We start from the raw sequence: 23,072 nt of genomic DNA on the forward strand, positions 1-23,072 counted from the left end.
CATGTTGCCAGCCAGCGCTTGTGCTGGATGACTTCCGAATCCAAACACCGGACAGTACAGACAGGTTTGCCTTTGTCAACGATGATGACATCGATAAGATCTAAACTGCCAATGAAAATGAAAACACAATGAAAAATACTAAACTTGACATGTATTTAGTTCACAAATGTATACACGAAAGCTTAATGACACAAGAAAGGTGGAACTAAACATTATTTTTGCTTTTTTTTCTATTTCGGCACGCAAAACGGGGGTTCAGAATTGGAACCGTCTACTTTGAAGGGGATCAAGAGTGCCATAGAGCGTTACCTGAGCGACATGATTACCAACATCTGCTCACACTCTGCTAAACTGCGGGAGGTTTTCAAATCAAAACAAACATGATTCAAAATACAAGGAAAACGAAACCTACCCAAGCGAGCTCCGAGTCCGATATTGAACTAAATTCACTCCGTGACAGCGGACAGCTTGGCACAAGTCTCCAGATACAGTGTTAGTTAGTCTACCAACAGCTTTTCGGTCACATAAAAATATCAACAAACTCCCGTCATCCACTAGGCTATTTGTACTCCATAAGCGTGTTTGAATAGTCCTCCTAAATTCGCAGATGCACATGTTTCCCATCAGCCACACTTGTCTCAAATCACACACGGTTGTTCATAAAACTTGTCCAGATTTAACTGTAAGGCTGGTTCCGTTGTCGTTCCTGGTTTCAACTGTCTTATATCTGGCTCATATTTGGGTGGGGTCGGGTCATTCATTCCGACACTGTGACATCAATCGTACTTTTCAAAGTTTACCTACCTTTCTTAACTTTTCTCTGGCGAACATGACTTCTGTACATTCCATCTATGTTGTTATAGGTTTGAGAATTTTCTTCGATTGACCCCTGAAAACAAATTGACAGGTTTTCCATGTTTCCTCTTAACAATGTGAAATGCATGTCTATGCAAATGCACGAAGGCGGCTATCTGTTCGTGACGAGATCTGGTCAAAACAAGACTTGATTTAAAAACCTGTTGAACCACATTTGAAACTTGTCTTCTATTATCATTGCCAAATACTGCCCGAGGCAAGAGAGTTAACTGACTTTAAACGTTCAGTTTCCACCCTTGCCGAAATTAGCTGAAATTACTGGGCTAGATCCTAGCGCCACCAGTGGCTATTATCAGTTATGTCCCTTCTAAGCCTCTCCTATGGACCAATCAGGTTCCACCTCTCGTATCACTTGCGTTTGCTTCACACAAAATGGTGGCGCCGGGTCAGGACGATCTGATCGATAATCAGGATCTATATTGTGAAAAAACGGGTCTTACATCGCGAAATGCATCAGATCACGTGAGCATCTTGACTAAAACATGAACAGATTTGGAAAATATCTGCTGACAACGAGTTAGCGATGCACATGTTTTGCAAATCCTGCAATCGATCGAAATCTGCAAGACAGTTTACGAACCGGATTTCGATGTGGGTGCGCGATTTTGATTGGACTATGCATAGCCTCGTAAGTCCAGCTAAAATGTACCTCCATAATACCAGTCTAGTTCGGCAAGGGTGGAAACTGGACTTTTATAGTCAGTTAACTCTCTTGCCCATAGGGAAGATGTCGTGCGGTGAAGACAACATTCATTCACTCATTCAACATTAAAAGGACATTCAAGTACTGTGAACATAGCAACTTTGCAGATATTAAAACTTTAGGGCTAGATTAATCACAAATGCTTGACCAAAATCAGATTTGATCAACGGAAATAGCGTAAAACAGACATTGTTTGTCATTGTCATATTTATACCAAATAATCCTAATTGTTAATCCCCATTGTATTGTTCATCGACTGTCTTGTATCCTGAACGACATGTGCAAGTATGTCACTGATGAACTACTGTTGTTTATATTTATGACTTACTAAATGTCACGTGACTTTGGCTATACGAGCCTTGGTCCAGAGGGAGAAAGAGACAGAGAAAGTCTTACCCTTAGCCTTGCTAGGGTTAGACTGGGTGCTTCGGGACACCAACACAACAACCACTACCATGATGTGCTGACCTGGCATATAGTGTCTTTTGTATGTATATATCTACCGGTGTAAAGTAAAATTGTATATACCACAAGCCATCGTCTCCAAGTTGTCACTTCCGACTGAGAAGCATACGCCGACCCCTTGCTTATACGAGTATGCAAATAATAACATTAGTCAACGTCACACCAGCGCGTTGTTAGTGTACTGGAATACTGTACGACGTAACCCTTGACGAGTTGACTGTCGAGTTGACAGCGGCCTATATAGCTTTTTTCCTCTGCGTTGGAGATGAGCATGGTTGTCAGCCGGAAGCCATTCTTGGGTACAGTTTGAGGAAGGGGTTGAGGTCCTGCAGGCTGTTGATTTCATATTCTAATCGTCCATCCCCCATGTACTGGATCGTGGTTTGAGGTACGGGTTGCCGCTGGCTGACGAACACTCTGCTGTTCTGATCGTAATGTGTGAAGGTGGTGGAAACATTGACTGACATCCCAGAACATCATTGGCCAATTTGACGAGCTCGACACACCTTCCACGTCTGGGGCCAGCTGTCAGGGGTTCGGGGGTGGGAATCTGTGTCGGGTAGGGCGTCGTGCCTGGCTGGGTAGTTTTCTTGGCTGTCCTTGAGAGGATGGGAGGTAAACGAAGGAGTGATTCCAGGATGACGACTGGCACCCGGGAGTGATTTGGCCATCTATATACCTGGACATAGCTTAGGATTAGGTGGTGCGGGCTGAAGCGTGTTTATACGTTTGGAGTCCAGATGCTGAACATGATAAGATTATATAGTAGATAGAAGCCGCAACCAAGTCTACATTTTAGCGAATGAAAACATTTCTCACGCTCTGATATACAGGCGCGCGGCAGCTTTAAGGTAACCCCCGAAATAGTTTTTGTTTGGAATCCGGTTACTGAGTGATTTCATCACTTTTACTTGGACATTTAATACTTTCTACGAATGTTATGATTTTTCCCTTCGCGGAAACTGACTTCTTGTATCTTTGAAAACAGATATGCACAACAAAACCGCCTTTCAATCTTTTCACTATTCTTGTGGTTTAATGCCGACCCACTGTAATGCATGCCCTTCATATGTTGTAGTAGAATAGTTCTTGTAGTTCCGACTGAAATAAAACTTGATAAAATCCGTTGAAAATGTATCGATTTTATCAATAATTCCACATTGGTTATTAATATCGATACATTGGCCTTTTTATTCCTCAATGTCTGCATCATTTGGCTGGTTTTGCTCGCCCAAACCGAAATCGGCTGAAACTGAGCATCATCAGCAGTGGCCATGCTTTATCATCCATAAGACATGTTGTGCGCTCCGCTCAAGCGCAAAACCAGTCAATAAAATTATAGGCAAACAAACGGAGAAGTAGTCAAGCCACTGGCATATCGGCGCAGTATTCTCTTTTCAGAAGCAATGAGACCTACGGACATATTAATCGTGCTTAGGGACCAAGACAAACTTCCCACAGGAGCGCTCACCTCATTAGTATTATTAATGTATGACGTCTAGCAGATGTCTCACATTATTATTTCAAGGGACATTTCGCTCAACAACTAAACAAATGAGGTTAGACTAATGTATATATTTGCTGGAATTAATGAAGACGTGATTGATAGAAATGTTGCAGACATGAGATAGTGAGTTAGATATCTGTTTATTACCAAGTAGTGTGTGTGTGTGTTCGGTGTGTGTGTGCGTGTGCGTGTGCGTGTGTGTGTGCGTGTGCGTGTGCGTGTGTGTGTGTGTGTTCGGTGTGTGTGTGTGTGTGAGTGTGTGTGTTCGGTGTGTGTGTGTGTGTGTGGGGGGGGGGGGGGGGGGGGGTTAGGGGGGCACCGGGTGACAAAGTCTTCTAGGGCGCCGCGATCGATTCGCTGTGCAGAGTTGCGTCCCTTGGGCACGCCAGAAACCTAGTATGATTGTAGGTTCGAATCCCGGTTCGTCCCGATTATGTTTCTAGGCTTGTCAGCACCATACCCGTGCTCGTGGGTTTCACCGAAGTGGTAAACGTCTCAGACCTGCATCACGTCGACCTTTCCTCCCATATTAAGCTCACACGCTTTGATATAACTAAAAATACTGTTAAAAGTGGAGTTAAACCCAACTCACTCACTCACCTAAGAAGTGGAAGAAGACACTCTGTAATGACAAATAACTACACAATATAACATAATATAACATAACACCAGGGGATTACACATGTCATCATAATGAACAAAGAACATAAATGTACCTGTCTATAATCATATACAGGTGCTACACACTAATACAGCATTACACATGTGACTTTATATGAGCAAATATTTACACGTGATGAACACAATTGCTGTTGACATAAAGACTATTATAACAGCACATCATACAGAAAACAGTTACAAACAAGAATCACTCACCAGCATATTGACCATGATTAAACATAGAAAACAAACCATACACACATTCATACAAGTAAAACAAACCATACACACATTCAAACAAGTAAAACAAACCATACACACATTCGTACAAGTAAAACAAACCATACACACATTCGTACAAGTAAAACAAACCATACACACATTCATACAAATAAAACAAACCATACACACATTCATACAAGTAAAACAAACCATACACACATTTGTACAAGTAAAACAAACCATACACACATTCATACAAGTAAAACAAAGTTACCATACACACATTTGAACAAGTAAAACAAACCATACACACATTTGAACAAGTAAAACAAACCATACACACATTCATACAAGTAAAACAAACCATACACACATTCATACAAGTAAAACAAACCATACACACATTCATACAAGTAAAACAAACCATACACACATTCATACAAGTAAAACATACCATACACACATTCATACAAGTAAGACATACTATACACACATTCATACAAGTAAAACAAACCATACACACATTCATACAAGTAAAACATACCATACACACATTCATACCAGTAAAACAAACCATACACACATTCGTACAAGTAAAACAAACCATACACACATTCATACAAGTAAAACAAACCATACACACATTCATACAAGTAAAACAAACCATACACACATTCATACAAATAAAACAAACCATACACACATTCATACAAATAAAACAAACCATACACACATTCATGCAAGTAAAACAAACCATACACACATTCATACAAGTAAAACAAACCATACACACATTCATACAAGTAAAACAAACCATACACACATTCATACAAGTAAAACAAACCATACACACATTCATACAAGTAAAACAAACCATACACACATTCATACAAGTAAAACAAACCATACACACATCCGAACAAGTAAAACAAACCATACACACATTCGTACAAGTAAAACAAACCATACACACATTCATACAAATAAAACAAACCATACACACATTCATAGAAATAAAACAAACCATACACACATTCATACAAGTAAAACAAACCATACACACATTCATACAAGTAAAACAAACCATACACACATTCATACAAGTAAAAAAAACCATACACACATTCGAACAAGTAAAACAAACCATACACACATTCATGCAAGTAAAACAAACCATACACACATTCATACAAGTAAAACAAACCATACACACATTCAAACAGGTAAAACAAACCATACACACATTCATACAAATAAAACAAACCATACACACATTCATACAAGTAAAACAAACCATACACACATTCATACAAGTAAAACAAACCATACACACATTCATAAAAGTAAAACATACCATACACACATTCGTACAAGTAAAACAAACCATACACACATTCATACAAGTAAAACAAACCATACACACATTTGAACAAGTAAAACAAACCATACACACATTCATACAAGTAAAACAAACCATACACACATTCATACAAGTAAAACAAACCATACACACATTCATACAAGTAAAACAAACCATACACACATTCATACAAGTAAAACATACCATACACACATTCATACAAGTAAGACATACCATACACACATTCATACAAGTAAAACAAACCATACACACATTCATACAAGTAAAACATACCATACACACATTCATACAAGTAAAACAAACCATACACACATTCGAACAAGTAAAACATGCCATACACACATTCATACAAGTAAAACAAACCATACACACATTCATACAAGTAAAACAAACCATACACACATTCATACAAGTAAAACATACCATACACACATTCATACAAGTAAAACAAACCATACACACATTCATACAAGTAAAACAAACCATACACACATTCATACAAGTAAAACAAACCATACACACATTCATACAAGTAAAACAAACCATACACACATTCATACAAGTAAAACAAACCATACACACATTCATACAAGTAAAACAAACCATACACACATTCATACAAGTAAAACAAACCATACACACATTCGAACAAGTAAAATGGCCGATTGTGTATATACTAACATTTGGTTCATATAAACATAAATATTTGCAGTGTTGATTTCACATTAAATTAAAGTTAAAGTTAAGTTTAAAAATTAAAGGCTTATATAGTACATAAATAGATTTCAGCAGGGTTTTAGAGAAATATCAGGAAGACTTTAGTTAGCATTTTAAAATGTATTCCGCCATGATTGCGTATTGATGATAGGTTAGTTATTGTTCATTATTTTCGACTTAGTTATAATTTTATATTTCGTAGTTATTTTTTCCACTATGATTATGTGGACAGACACTACATATTGGTCAATGCATCAGCACAATGTTACCAATCAGTCTTCAATTATTATCTTCCATCCGAATCTTAGGCATTTGAAGACGTAACTATTTGATGTCATTATTCAATTCTAGTAATCAATGAATAATAAACAAATAAATAAGACCCTTAACACTTACATTCTAAACAATTCTACAAATATACTTGCAATGTGAATATGATAAAGTAATGTTTTGTGACAGAACACGTGATTTGTGTTTGTTTAATCACATAATCAGGCAAGCTGGTGAAGATCTGACATCCTTTATGATTTGATGGGTTTCAGAATATATGATCAGGATAAGATCTTATCATGTTCCATATGTCTCAGTCTTGGGCGGAGTGAAAATAAATGTCCCTGTATACATCATTACCATTGCCAGATGCATGACTTTTGATAGATCAACTTCACACCATCTGTTAGATATAATTATATCTTTAAAAACCCTCTTTTCTGAGGTGTCCATATTATTCAAAAGATAATTCTACATTCAGGACAAACCATGAGGCTACCTGTTTGGTTACGGAAACTAGTACTCGTTTTAAAATTTGAAAAGGAATTCTGCTGACACGAAATCTTTTCTTATCCCATCGTTCCACGAAATCCAGTTGACATGTAGCGTTTTTTTACCTAAAGTTTCTTGTGATTTTGTACCCAGAATAATTTCGTATTTTAGTTTTAATATACACATTACTCTTAGTATCAGAAAGTTAATTTATTGTCATTTCCCTGTCAAGACTATATAGTTAACTTAGGTTTAGTCCGAGAAAAAAGTTTAAAATATCTTTAATGTTCTAAATAGTCCTTATGTTCTAAGTATTAAGTTGTTAATATTATGTCAAATTGATAGAGGTTATCACGCGAGTGTGTTTGGGGATGGTAAATATCCTGCATTAGGAATAAACATTGTATTTAGCGAGCCTTGGCGAGCTAAATACATAGTGTTTATTCCTAATACAGGATATTTACCATCCCTAAACACACAAGCGTGATAACCTCTTTATCATATAATGCCATTCTTCAATTCTGTGCTTGAAAATCGCTTCCCCTCACTCACAAACATTACCTAAACATTGCGAGTTTTCCTGGAATGCGCGCATTAATATTTATTACGTCACAGGGTAGGTGATGAGTCAGTCGGACAGTGACAGTAGCCAATATAGTTCAAACTGAAATCTGTTTCTTATACAGTGGCGAAGCAACATATACACAAAACAACAATTGTTTTTACTTGCCTTTCGCGACAATCCATCGGTCTGTCCGCTAGAGTAACTGCCCTTTGTCAAAGGGAAGCTACTCTAACCCTAGTCTATGAGACATCACGGCCAGTGATTGTTCACAGTCGGCCTGTTCTGTCATAACGTTAAGAAGTGTAGTCAGATGTATACACAGCGCCAAAACGAAACAAGGTAACAATTCATACATATTTCGCCTAAACCCAACTATTTTTATTTGTGGAAAAGGTTTCAAGCCGCAGAGGTCTACAAGCACAGATATGGCTTCTGATCCCGCTTGGCTAGGCCTAGTGCCCTCGCAAAATTGTTTCGAAATTTATATCTCCAAAGTTGCCCAAACTTATAAAATGCCAGTTCGAAACTGACTTTCAGTATATAAGACTGTTTTTTTAAATAATTGTATCAATTATCCCTGTAGTTTATCCAGATTCACGATGGTTAATTCTGACTCGATCGCCGAATGACAAGTGCGACGCCATGTTTGTTTATAAACACTGAAAGTAGTCCCTACTTGACCTTTGATATTTGCATCTCTATCCGCATATGACCCCAACGGATATCGTTTTTATCCGTTGGCTTTATCCTGCCGAGAAACCTACCCATTATATGATAACTATCATATATCGCTCCCTGCTGCCGTAGTGGTCAGAAAATAATTCGCAAATCATCGGATTAGACTTACAAACTTTATGTTACCCACCGGCGGCAATCACGCAACAATATGAAACATTGGAATAAAGACTGCTTACCACTGCTAATAGTAAACAGGTGGCGACAATTAGTATATTATGTAATTTCTATTGAATTTGAATCTATTTCGGAATTTGATGATAGCTTACCAACTTGTCCATATTTTGCCTCGATGTATGGCATGCGGTACGTGCTTCCGGTTTCAGCTATGATATATAAAATTGCAAATATTTAGATTATTTTTCGTCATCTGCATTATGTTGCTATTGAATTGTTTACCTAGAATGCAGTTCAGATTTTACGTATCATCCATTATTTTTCATTATTCGCAGTGTCAAAATGTCCCAAATGTGTCACTAACATTTATCAACAGCATGTCAATGTCCAAAAGAGTATGAAACGAAATCATTTGCAAACTCGATAAAAAATAAGATATTGTTTACAACAAACTTTATATCCGTGTAAATAATTCTAGAAAATTAATTAAGATATATAAAATGGATTGTAATAATATCACGGAATCACGATGCATGTGGGGTTGTTTGTTTACCGCCGTAGCCATGATTGTACAACTTTAATTCAATCTATGATGTTACAGATTGTTTTTGTTTGTGATTAATTATACCGAAAGTTGCTAATTTTTAGAACTTAAGGAACTTACGTGTTTTATTTCCATCAGGTAACAAAACGTATGATCGAATGTGCAAAATGATAAAAATCTAAATAAACATCGCACTGCATGCCGCTCAACGTGAAGTGCAATGGTAACAATGGCCGTTTCTGGTAGTGGTGTGCCGAGAAATTTGGCCGATATTTTCTTCACTTGTCGATGTTTTCTTTTTGAGATAATTATAAATAAACTACTGAAAGTTTCGATATTTTGCAAGCTGAACATTTATGTCTGTCACACGTCACTTAAATAATACGCAAAGCCTACTCGCTAAACAGTTATTGGGAATATCATTTGGGGGTGTTCTTTGACTATGCGCCTGTCGAATGGGTTCGCCTGCAGCATTGAGAGCTATAACTGATAGTAATATCACTAATATCACGGCGACACTTTCACTCTTTGTCCGTGGTGCAATATATTGAATTTTATATAAAATGTTCGGAATATCCTCGTGCTCCTTTGAAAATGGCAACGTTTCTAGTGTACCCCGCCCTGATATTGCTTGAATATTGCTAGAAGTGGCGTAAATGTTTCGTTTATTTGCATGTTCACGCCGTCGTGGGTCTATGTAATAGCCAAAATAGGAATGGCCATCTTGTTGAGAATGACCTGCTTCAGCCTTTCAGTGTTGTCGTGTTAGAAGAGTATACCGGATGGTTATTGTTGAAGATTTTGCAACACAACGGGTCGCGAAACGTCATCTCGATACCTCATTGCATTGAGATTAAATCGAGTGATAAGCAACCTTGTTTTTAAGCCCACGCAGATTCCTCCCCAGACCTTCTTGCGCTTCATGCGCTTGAAATTTACACGTTGTCGACCATCAGCTCTGAACAGCCAAAACCTGCATTCGACAGATAGGAAAAATCGTCCCCAGTCCCGCACTTGACAACGGCGCACCCTCCTGGCCCATCTTAATATGTCACGTCGGTAGGGTCAATACCATGTCCCCTAAATCGTATTCACATTGACTGTCAACAAACATGATTTTTTTATAACAGATAAGCTTTTGCATTCGATGTTACGCTTGCATGCATCATTGTGGCAAAATGCACGTCTTTTTTTGGTAATTCACACTTTCATCCGCTCTAAGTTATCGTTAACATTTGGCTGTATTTGAGCGAAATATTTAAGCAACATATCATGATAATTTCCATTCTTCAAATTATAAAGGAACTAGAGTAATTTTGTATTGGTATAATCTGTTTTAGACGTCAGAATATTTTCCCTTGAAATGCAGCCAGAGATATTGTAGTATGCCCCTGTCAGCAATAATTTAGCTTAATCTTGGCAGCCTATGTAAAAAGTTCGAGACAGATAAACCATGAGCTAAGTCCCATTCACCCCGGTACCACGACGCGCAATCAATTAATCGAGCCTGATAGCCCACCATAAATTATGCCATATTATTGTATTCTCCGAAAAACAGTCCCACACACATGACTACTCTATTTCCCATTTATCTTGATAAATACATTATTATTAAAGACTAACTGAGGTTTTGCCGCCGCTGTACTTTGATTATTAAACCAAGCTGTGCTTGGGCATGTTAGAATATTATAGCATGTACATGTACATATTATGGACCTGGGAAGTGGTTGACACATGTACATTGATATGCGATGTCAAGGGTCAAGGTCATCATCTAGACCATACCATCAGACACGTTTGTTTACACTCGAGAAGCAGTAACTGTAGGTAAATAAAACTTGCTTTATGTCTTCTTTAATGCTCGATAACCCTTTGGGATGTTCTTACAATACTTGCAGCAAACAATGATTGATCATTAATTAACGCTTCAACTGCAGGGCAAAAGAGCCATGTTTGATGGAAAAATAAAGCAAACAAGAACTGTTAATTCGATGGTTCAATCAAGTTAATTGATATAGCTAGGCTCCCGGCCCATAACAAAATACAAACAAAATATATATTCACCAGGCACATGCGCCTTGACAGCAAGTGACAGCAGGATATTCTTTTACGTGCGCTTGTCACATTCCGCATGCTTCAAGTATTTTAAGTCTCTTCGTACATTTATTACAATGGTGACATTCTTTGGTTGAATACATCATGGCTCTACAAGGCTAAATAATCAATAAATCATTTTTTTAGAAGCCATCAACAGGATAAAGTTATGTGGAATAGGATATTTACAATACTACAAGAAATATATATTTTTTTTGTGATAGAACACAATCTGATACACACAAGCATAAAGTGAAAATCATCATCTCCTATTTCACCGTTGTAACATAGTTTACAGATTCCTTTACGTCTTTGAAATCCCAAATGTCTTCACGTTTCCATTTCCAGCGGTAACGTACCACCTTAAAGTTTAATACAATTTGCCCATTGCGTTTAATAGTCATAGATTGTAGACAACGCTTAGGTACATACGTATATGAATCCGATAATCCGATAATCTCCGCAACAATTCAGCCGTACTGTGTCTACACAAATAGTGTCTTGATTATCCCATACATATATACAGACATACATCCATAAAAATACTAAGATAGTTCTTAACATTGTGACCCAGTATTTATGTTTTGCATATTCATTATCTTTATAAATGATATTAAAATCAATCCTCCATTACAGAAACAACTGCTCCAATAGCATTATTACCAATACATTTATAAAACCGTTCAGGTTAATCAGATATCTCGGAAACAAGGTCAAATCTACCCATTTATATCCATATATATATTTACGTTTGCCAGTTTCCTCTTTTTGAAGAGAAATATCAACACTAAAATCTGAATAAAGCCTGAAGTCCACAGGGAAAAATCGGCAATAGATTCAAACAGATCATGGGACAAATCTGACGGGGATTGGCCAGCTCCATATTTGGCTAGTTCCGTAGACAAGTCTCCATGCCTTGTTAATCGAGGACTACCTCTGCTTATCTGAATGTGTACTAGGTGCACCCGATGGTGATGTATTTGAAACGGGTATCATGGTTGGGTTTAGGACCCTACGTGTGCAGTGTTTCGGCGACTGTTTTCAAACTAGGGATGTTTCGATAAAGTTAGTATTTTCTTGGTTAAATCAAATATTCAAGTGTATAATTATGTCCGGCAAATTAAGTAAAATACATTTGGTGCATATCGTCCTCAGGTTGGAGCATTGAATAAGTAAGATTTTGACTGACCTTCATTGAAGGTCAAGGCCACTGGAATGGTAACTGACCGTGGTAGTTTTGCTTGGTCTACTGAACCATTCCCTGGTTTTCACGACATGTTCCAAATAGCTGAAGCCCATGTTTTCAACCAGAACTGATCAAGCATCTAATTGGCTAAAATTGAGGGTCACGTGTACCATAAGTGCACAGAACATTCTTATAAAGGTAGCGAAAGGCACGACATTTTCTGTTTAAAGTTGGTATTTCAAAGACAAATTCGTGAAAAATATTACCATGCCTCAGTCTGTTGACAAAAGAAGAATCAAATTGGCTGCCACAAAAATTACACTGATCCAAGGTGATTTTTCGGAAAACAATATGTTAAGGCTCATCGTTTTAATCAGCTGTAAAAATATCCATTCTCTATACAAAATCCCAGGCAAGTGCAATATGTGTCAGAAGTAGAGCAAATACTTAAGGATCACTTTTTTTCAGAAATGGAGAAGTGACGTTAATTCAAGTTCTAAAGGCTTATACTATAAACATTTAAAGGACACTCCGGTTCTCGATAAATATCTTCTATTGCCAAAACGAATAGCAATTCCAATACTACGATTTCGAACCTGTAATCATAATTTTCCTAATGAGACTGGCCGATGGAAAAATATTCCAAAGGAAAATAGAACTTGTAAATTATGTAATTCCCCATCTATTGCTGATGAATTTCACTACTTATTCAGATGTAATTACTTTAAAAGAGGGAGGCGAACATTTCTCTCACCATATTATACTGAATGGCCAAATATCATAAAATTTGTAAAACTCTTATCAACAACAAACACACAGGATCTAAAAAAATTATGGAGATTTATTGTAAAAATGTCCATTAGTATTAAAAATGCTAGGTAATCACATGTTGTTATTAATTGCCATCTTGTCTGCTTTTTGTACATATGCATAATTATTTATTGTAATATGCTCTTGTACCACCTTTTGTGGTTTCTGAGAATAAACTGATTCTGATAGCTTTTTAACCAAGCTTAACAATACCATGTTTGAAACATGAATGTTGCAGGTGTTACCGCCCTTGAGAATGTTGCGCTTGGGAAGCCGGCTGTCCAGCAATCTCCTAGTGCGGCCGCCCATGCTGGACTATGCACGGACGGTTACAACGACGGCGTCTACTACGACAACTCAGCTTGCTGTATGCTTTCTGGAGGGTGGTGGATAGTTGATCTCCTCCACGTGTATAACATCTCCCACGTGGTGATCTACAGGCGGACAGATGGAGGTAAGGAGAGAGAGAGAGAGAGAGAAAGAGAGAGAGCGAGAGAGAGAGAGAGAGAGAGAGAGAGAGAGAGAGAGAGAGAGAGAGAGAGAGAGAGAGAGAGAGAGAGATTGCCATTGCCTGGTATTTGTTCTGAGTCAATTATAATTCTGCATTCACATTTAAAACTACGTGGAATTAGGTTTCCTCGGCTTTCTTTATTACCAAGATAAATAAAGAACGAGATAATTCAGCACTCACATTAGCATCTATAAACTATCATCTAAGGTGTTAGTTTTTAAAACAGAATTTATTTACTTTCAAACCATGTGCTATTGTTCCCTTTACTCCAAATTCTAATCGTTGTATAATGTGCTCTGGGTATTCTCTTGGCAGTTTCTATTTACATAAACTTTATCAGTTTGTTAGTTGAATAAGAGGGAGTGAGTGAGTATGGTTTTACGCCGCTTTTAACAATATTCCAGCAATATCACGGCGGGGGACACCAGAAATGGGCTTCACACATTGTGTGCATGTCGGGAATCGAACCCGGGTCGTCTTCGTGACGAGCGAACGCTTTAACCACTAGGCTACCCGACCGCGCCAGTTGATTTAGAAGGCACCACTATGGGTTACAGGGGCAGCAACCGTAGTGTTGGAATTTGGTAATGGTGAAGGACTTATGATGCTTCAGGTTTTCCCAATAATGTTGTGGTGGAAGGATTTCTGCAGTATCCTCCGATGTGCCCAGGGAGCGGCTTGGAGTGTGGACGTCTTGCTCGTAACCTGCAACCAAAAGAGAATATCACCTGTACGACGCCTGTGGAAATGAGGTACCTGAGGGTATCAAGCACATCCTCAAGCCCTAGCATGTGTGAGGTGGAAGCTTATGGATCGTTTGTTCGTACAGTCAGTTCAGGTGAGGGAACGAGGTGGAATCTACAGTCAAGTGCGATATTATACCGAAAGATGCCGTTAATAGTAAAATCGTCCTGATAAATAACTACTTGATTCTTTGGTTGTTGTGGGAAGGAGACCTGTAAATAATCGAATCTGGACCAAACCATATTTTGATCGACATCATGAACAACATCCCACGCTACCTTCCGATCCATTTACTCACTATGCTCGATTTTCTTGCTTGGGACCTTCCATGGATACATTGCAGTACGAACAATGGCCTCTGGCAGCGTTAACCCATATATAATGTCTTTGCTATGAATGCAAGTTTCAGATTAACGAATGATGGCTACACAGGGTCCTAACTAACGGTATTTCCCTGTACCGAACTTTACGAATGGTACATGAACATGCACAATGAATACTCGTTAGGCCGGGTCCGTAGGGAAGGAAACTGCCTGTTAGGCACTTCTGTTTTGCAACGTTTTTATTTAATTAAAGGGACGTCATCTGTGCAATGATTCGTTAATCCGAACATTTCATTTTCCGACTTGACTGGGAAGGGGACGGTCCAGAGTAACAAGATTTCACTGCATCTTTTTAGGTGACTGTCCTCGTATACTGATGACTCCAAAGCTCAATTACAAGCTGACTGAAGCTGTTGCCACATCAACCACTGCTACTTCAAGCGGTGCCTGTGGGATTGAGTGTGTAAAGGGTGGTAACTGTACTTGTTTCAGCTACAATAGTGGCACAGGTGAATGCATGTTTTCCTCAGCATTGCTTCTCAACAACGACATGGTATCTGGTACTAATTGGGTTCTGTACAAACCCTGTTTCTGAGCGTAAACGGGTGCCTTTAGTGTGCAGATGGTAACATATGTCCTACTATACCACCTTTAGTTCATCTGATAAGAGAAAACAATCACTTAACTGATACGACGTTAATTTGGGATACAATCAACTGATTTGAAGGTACAATGTAATTTGTGTTACAGTGAACTGACATCACAGAGATATATAATACTGTCAACTACTATGAAGGTGTTTTCTGGATTCAGTTAACTGATATGAAGACAATTTGTCATACAACCAACTGGTATGACGGTAATTTGTGATCCACTCAACTGATATGACGGTAATTTGTGATATAGTCGACTAATCTGACGGTAATTTGTGATACAGTCAACAGATTGGTAATTTGTGATACAGTCAACAGATTGTGACGGTAATTTGTGATACAGTCAACTGATATAACTATTTTATTATTCAGTCAACTGATATGATGATAATTTGTGAAACAGTCAAATAATATCACGGTAATTTGTGATACAGTCAAATAATGTGACGGTAATTCGTGATACAGTCAACTGATATGACGAATCGGATAATTTCTTATTCAGCCAACGGATATGACGGTCATTTGTGATACAGTCAACTGATATGACGAATCGGATAATTTCTTATTCAGCCAACGGATATGACGGTCATTTGTGATACAGTCAACTGATATGACCGTAGTCTTTGATACAGTCAACTGATATGACCGTAGTTTTTGATACATTCAACTCATATGACAGTTTTATTTGATACAGTCAACTGATATGACGTTAATTTGTGGTGTATCTATGTATCGGACGCTTTAAGATTTTTCTGACGATCAATTATTTCATAGAGTACGAATCATGCAAGTGTAGATAGCAACTGTCCCTTAAATGACCTTTTCATGGAGTACAAACAAACGCACAACAAATGCTCAGCATGACACACACCAATTTCCCAGGGTCAAAGACTGATGCCCACAATCACCAAACGACCAGCAAACACAAAACGTTTTAACGTATATATATATGTTTTAATATTTATATGTCGGTGGTGAAGGCTGTGAAAAACCATAATGGTATCGCCGAACCACAATATCTGTGTGTGTCAGTAAAACATAATCACACGATGAAAGAAATCATTCAATAGGAATAAAGCACCTGCGGAAAGGACATTAAACAACTAGCCTGAAGGAGGCACGTCACATCGCGTGATGTATCATCAACTAACAAGTGAAGTCAGGTGGCGTGTTTAATCTGTGTAGTTTCAAATCATGGTCAGTATATTTGACTTCCGCCAAGTTAATGTCAGGTCTATGAAAGGCATTTAGAAGTGATGCACATACGGAAGAGAATATATGGATGACTGTCAACTTCTTTATTATGAGGAACACAACGTTTCGGAGTATATGTTTACTCCTTCATTAGGTGAATGAATGCCATGCCAGAGAGCATATATATGTACATGGAAGGACAACAAAATTAATAATTATGATAACAAAAGGTGGAAAATAACAAAGGGTGGAAGTTAACAGAGGAAGCCAACAAATGATTGGCGCTGATAGGTGATTAGCATTAGATATTGTGTTCCTCATGAAAAGAAATTGACATCCATATATTCTCTTCCTTAAGAAAAGGTTATATATTACAGGCTTACGTGAGAAATAGTTGTCCCTTTTAACATCTCTTAGACCGTTGTGATAAATAACTTTGCATATTTACCAAGCAATGAGGGAATCTACATTTGTTCGACATCAAATTTTTAAAATTTCTAATTCTGCACCATTTTAATGCACATGTCTTAATGTATTTCTAACAGGCTTTATCGTATCCTATATTAGACTTCGACACACCCCAGCTCCTACGTACAGTGAACCTTGACGATCTTCTGCTACCATAACATACATATATACTAACCCAAAAAGGAAACTGCATTTGAATAATCAATATATAATACCAGAAGTATAAATCACAGGAATAGGAGAAGTAAACCCAAATGTCATATCGACCGTGCCAATGAAAATGCTTTTGACTTTGGAATGCGTGATGCACGTAAGGTATGAAGCATGTTTTGCATGTTGAAAAATCGTGCAATGCATGCAATAGTGCAAGTGAAATGCCTACTTAAAGCCACACGGTCATTCCCAACGTTCACATTTTCAACTGAAGATCTTGACGCAACCCGCCCCAATGTCATGCCAAGACTGACTACAGCTGAACGTCAAATTGCCCTGCCCTGGGTATGCTACGGTCCGGTACCACCCAACGGGATGTTGCTCAATATTTCAATTGCCATATCCGCATTAGTCTGTTGTTTTGCACAATAAAATGACGTCCGAGACCGTCAACGTTCAGGGAGACCGAGGATTACCACACCTGCTCAAGGTCGATGACTGGTATATCTCCGAAATCGGCGTCAAGCAGCAACAACACTAGCCCGTAGTATTCCAGCTGTAGACAGATTCATACACAAACCGTCATCAACCGCCCAGGAAGCTACGGCCGACGTGCTAGGTGATCTGCTATTCGTCCCATTATGAGATTACGTCATCGCCGGGCATGTCTACAATGGTGCAGACAATACGTCAGGCACCCTTTGTATTGGTGGAGACGTGTGGTGTTCACTGACAAGTCACGTTTTGTTGTCAATATAATTGATTTTGAATAAGGTTCTACTGTACAATAACTGTATTCATTGTTAGCTGTGCACAGTTTCTTTTTTTGGGATAGTATACATGTACATTGGTGTCACAATACTATAGTGAGTGTCAGTTAATCCGATTATTATCCTCATGTAGTGATTTGTTTCATCACCTGTGACGTACCACAGCGTCAGTATTGTTATATCAATACACTGCCACTGTTAGTAGTGTTAACTGCATCACATAGTTTAAAGTGTGATTCCTGAGGTTTTTGAAATTTGTCAATGTTTGTAGATGCTTTTAAGTACTCAAGATTCAACACTGTTCTTCTTCAAATCAACAATTATATTTCATTGTATGTATAGTGTTAATATTGATTGTTTTGTGAAAATCCATATGGCCTGTTGACAAACTCAAGTGGTTGTACAGTCAATGATAACAGGACATTGCGATGAAATGAATGCCTAAAAAGCTTCATGTCGAAATATGAAGGCTAAATGTAATGGTTTCAAAATGTTCGCGGCATGACAGCAGCGACTAATCTGTACCTCCTTATTTCACACACTAAGCTTGAGCACAAATAAAACCATTGGTCAAAACTGCTTGTTGTTTTGGTTTGATAGTGGATGACATCATAACATTTACATACCCCATTCACTTAATTATTGAGAGGAATTTGACCATCAAGATGGTAACAACCTACATATGCTTTAACTATCCAGCATTCAGTGGCTGCTAAACAAGGCTTCGATCCACTACGGGAAATCACGTTTGGCATCTGACCTGTGAAGATCCGGGTTAGAATAGGTCTTCAAAAACTCACGCCTGCCATAAGAGGCGACTCGGCTTGTAAGAGGCGACTAAAGGGATCGGGTGGTCAGGCTCGCTGACTGGTTGATGCATGTCATCATGATGTCAATCACTGGATTGTCTGGTCCAGACTCGACTATTTACAGACCGCCGTCATATAGCTGTAATTTTGCTAAGTGATCATGAAGCGTTAAACAACAAACAAACAAAACGTTTGGTATCTACATGCTTGTGTATCCAGTCGCTTGAGATATATTCGGGATTTGAATTAAAGGGAAAAAAAACAATACTGATTGTGACAACTGACGACCTACATATATAAGTTACAAAACGTATAATTCCAGATCGTTGTTTAAACATTTGTTAACTTCATTTAACTAACATTCAGATTCAGAATGACATCCTTCGCGAGAGAAAATCAATATATAATTACTTCAGGGCATGTACCCTCAATACTTGACTTCCTCGGGTTGGTGGCATCACGACTTGATCCTGCCACGCCCTTGTGGCATCACATCACTGAATGTTCTGAAAAAAGGAGCTGTGTCCCCGAAGCAACTGTTTTGTTCATATACGTAATTAACCTGGTAATCAAAACAGGTCCGCCGATTTCGAATGACACAACTAAGTCACTTCAAGCAACACTGCGTGTTACTTTCAAATATTTAAGATTAATTATATTTACATAAGGAGTGGTTGTAATTAAATATAACTTGATTAATATTATCCGATGTTCATACAGTTTGGCCCTTACTAGGTCCATACTCCAACACGTCTCATTTTTATCCTGGAAACCAATTTGTCCAGAAACTCTCCATGCTGTGGCCAGTTTCTGTCAAAGTTATTTACAATATTGAACATGCAGTTATCATGAGTACATAAATAGGAAGAAAAAGTGTAAAAGAATATTTCCAAAACTCAAAATTTAAACTATGTCGCCCATGGGCGAACACTTGCATTTGGTCTTGCCAATGGGCGAAACTTGGGGCAGTCCCATGGGCGAGAATATTTTCCTTTGCTCAAAACTCATGTTTTTCTTTATCAAATACATACATGTTTGTCTACAAGCATCACGACACGTGTTTCAACTCATTTAAACTCGATTTAACTAAATTGTGGAGCTATTAAAATATTTCTCCCATGGGCGAGAATATTTTCCTTTGCTCAAAACTCATGTTTTTCTTTAACAAATACATAAAGGTTTGTCTACAAGCATCATGACACATGATTCAACTCATGTTAACTTATTTCAACTAATTTCTGGCGTTATTAAAATATTTCGCCCATTGGCGATAGGGTTTGGCCAATCTTTGGCCCAGTTTTCAATGATATGGATTACGTACATATAGCAGTTTTCTCTAATGTTTTTGGGGCGGTCGGGTAGCCTGGTGGTTAAAGCGTTCGCTCGTCACGCCGAAGACCCGGGTTCGATTCCCGACATGGGTACAATGTGTGAAGCTCATTTCTGGTGTCCCCCGCCGTGATATTGCAGAAATATTACTAAAAGCGGCATAAAACCATACACAACTCACTCTAATGTTTCTGCTAATTAAAAAGTAGAAATGTCATGTAATAGCACTGTTGCTTAAAAAAGGCTGTTTCTTTTATCGGGTAGAAATAGTTGAATCGTCTAGTGACACCGTCAGTTTTACTTGATCGAATTATTTCCACGAAACATTCCGGCAGATAGTTTTTGGTATTTTATTATATACATGTATTGTTAATTGTAGGAGATACTTACATCACTGCATCTCAGAAAGCAGAACTGATAACATTCAAACATGTAATTAGTAAACAGTGAATTGTTACATATAATTTACAGCATGTTCCTTTTTGAACAAAAAGCCTTCATGTATACTGTATCGGTGCCCGTTGTTAAAAGGGGAAAAGTGCAGTCAGTCATGGTAAATGATAAATGGTTTTACGTTTTTCCCGAGGCTGTATTCTTGAAATGACGGCAACACTGACGGACGACTTCCACATTATTGATATGGTAAATATAATCGAAACTATCGATATTCTGTATATTCAAAGACGTATATAAAAAGGGAATTTTCATGTTGGAGTCGGGAAGCGCACGTTAAATCTCCAAAGTAAGTAAGTAAGTAATGTTGGAGTTCATTGCAAAATGGCCAATGCTCAGGTACAGCTGCAATTCATTCCAAATTCGCCAGAGTTTAGTTTATGAAGGTCACAAGTTCAGAGTTAAGACAAGAAGACGCGAGACAGTTCACTGGAAGTGTTGTAAGGCTTGATGTCCTGCAACGATCAACACCGCTGACAACCTCATCACCAAGTACAAAAATATCCACAACCATCTTCGAGATCCTGCTAGACTGAAAGTAGATACTCTCATTGCCAATATGAAGGACCTTGTCCGAACAGACCACAGACCAGTGCCTAGTATATTTCAAGAGGAACTTAACAGCAAGTAATCAATTTAAATTTTCTTATCAAAATAATATGTTTGCATCCTTAAATCCTTGCATTCAAGGCATAGCATAGCAGTGTTTTTCAATGTCAGGTTTATTTTATTTTTCAATGTCAGGTTTATTTAAATTTGTGACATTTTTCTCAGATTTAGAGAATCTTACTTAATGAGTAACATATGTTTTGCAGTGTTTTTTAAATATTATATTGTTTTTTTTCAGAGCTGAGAACAACTGAGGCTGATGACATCCTGCAGACTGTCCCTACCCTCTACAGCGTTGGCGCCAGTCTATACCGTGCCAGAGCCAAGACCCTTCCACCTTTGCCAAAACAACGCCAGGATATCCAACTGCCTGACAGCTACCAGAGAACCATCAGCGGCTAAGATTTCCTGCTTCAAACTCATGATCTTTGCCACATCCCAGAGTATTCGTCATCTTTCAGCTTCCGATGGGTACTACTGTGATGGAACATTCAGTATGTGCCCCAGCCGCTTCTACCTCTTCTCCATACCTTTGTCCACATCAAGATGGTCCCTCTGGTGTTTGCCCTGCTACCAGACAAGAAACAATCCACTTATCTACGTCTGTTTACCATCCTGAAACAGAAGGCCAACCAGATGAACCTCCAGCTACAGCCCAACTTCGTCTTCACTGACTTTAAAACCGCAGCCCAAAATGCCACCAAGATAGAGTTCCCATGCCAGATTAAGGGGTGTATGTTTCACTTCAGACAAGCAGTATGGGAAAATGTGCAACGCTGTGGACTTCAGGTAGCATTTCAGAACAATCCATCTGTGAATCGTTTATCCGTCATGCAGGCTCTGAAAGACAATCTCGTCAACAACGTCATCGGCGACGTTGAGTACACAGATCACGTTGGTGACCTGATCCACTTGGAGTCTATGACTTGAACACAACGTGTATGCCAGTGCAACCGCAAATTTATTATAGAATTTATTTATGTATCTCCATTATATTTTAAGATATAAGTTATTGTTGTTTTTGTAGAAATTATAATGTACATCTATGAAATATTAAAGTTTTAGAGTTATTAAATTTGTTAAATGTAAAGTACTTTTGTGCAACTATACTATACTTCAACATCTAATAAATTACTACTGTAATTGCGGTATACGCATTTCTGTGTTTTTCTTGTAATTTGAGAGTCTCGGTACAGCAATATCCCGTGTTTACTGTAGCGTGACCAGTCTTACTGTAGCTTCACGAAAGCGAAGAGATTTTAGAGTTGATTATGGCTAGGTTTCGCTCTCCCGGTCCAGAACCGCCTTAACATTATACAATGTAGAGTGAGTTCATTTAAGTACTTAACTGATGTAATAAAGATACCTGAGTTTAACCTGAACAACAATCAACACGCCAGGGGCTGAGGGGTGATTGTGGTGGCGATGTTTACCAGGTGTGGCTCATTTGTGTCGACTGGATCGGCAATGGTATCTTCAGCAAGTGATCTAAAATAAAATAAATACAATCATTAAAAACGGTGTTAAATTACTCGTTATGAAATATTATCATTTATTGTATTCTATATATGGTTATATATTTGTTAATTGAGGTTTAAATTGATGTTTAAATTCAAAATACTATTATTTTGTACCTTTCTTCTGCATCTTCAACATCTTCAAAGGGAACTGAAATATTCATGTGGGATATGTCTGGCGCAGTTTCAGTTGCA

General features: G+C 38.2%; 1 protein-coding gene across 1 annotated transcript; it reads left to right on the forward strand.

Moving 5' to 3' along the window:
- Positions 1-13,569: 13,569 nt before the first annotated feature.
- On the forward strand, positions 13,570-21,762 carry LOC139460227 (uncharacterized). The gene is made up of 3 exons (XM_071241736.1): positions 13,570-13,798; positions 14,469-14,693; positions 21,599-21,762. The coding sequence occupies exons 1-3, from the start codon at positions 13,570-13,572 to the stop codon at positions 21,760-21,762; spliced, it is 618 nt and encodes a 205-aa protein (XP_071097837.1).
- The last annotated feature ends 1,310 nt before the right edge of the window (positions 21,763-23,072 follow it).

The sequence above is a fragment of the Haliotis cracherodii genome, unplaced genomic scaffold, assembly GCF_022045235.1.
Source record: "Haliotis cracherodii isolate W230 unplaced genomic scaffold, xgHalCrac1.p SCAF_14, whole genome shotgun sequence".
Lineage (NCBI taxonomy): Eukaryota > Metazoa > Mollusca > Gastropoda > Lepetellida > Haliotidae > Haliotis > Haliotis cracherodii.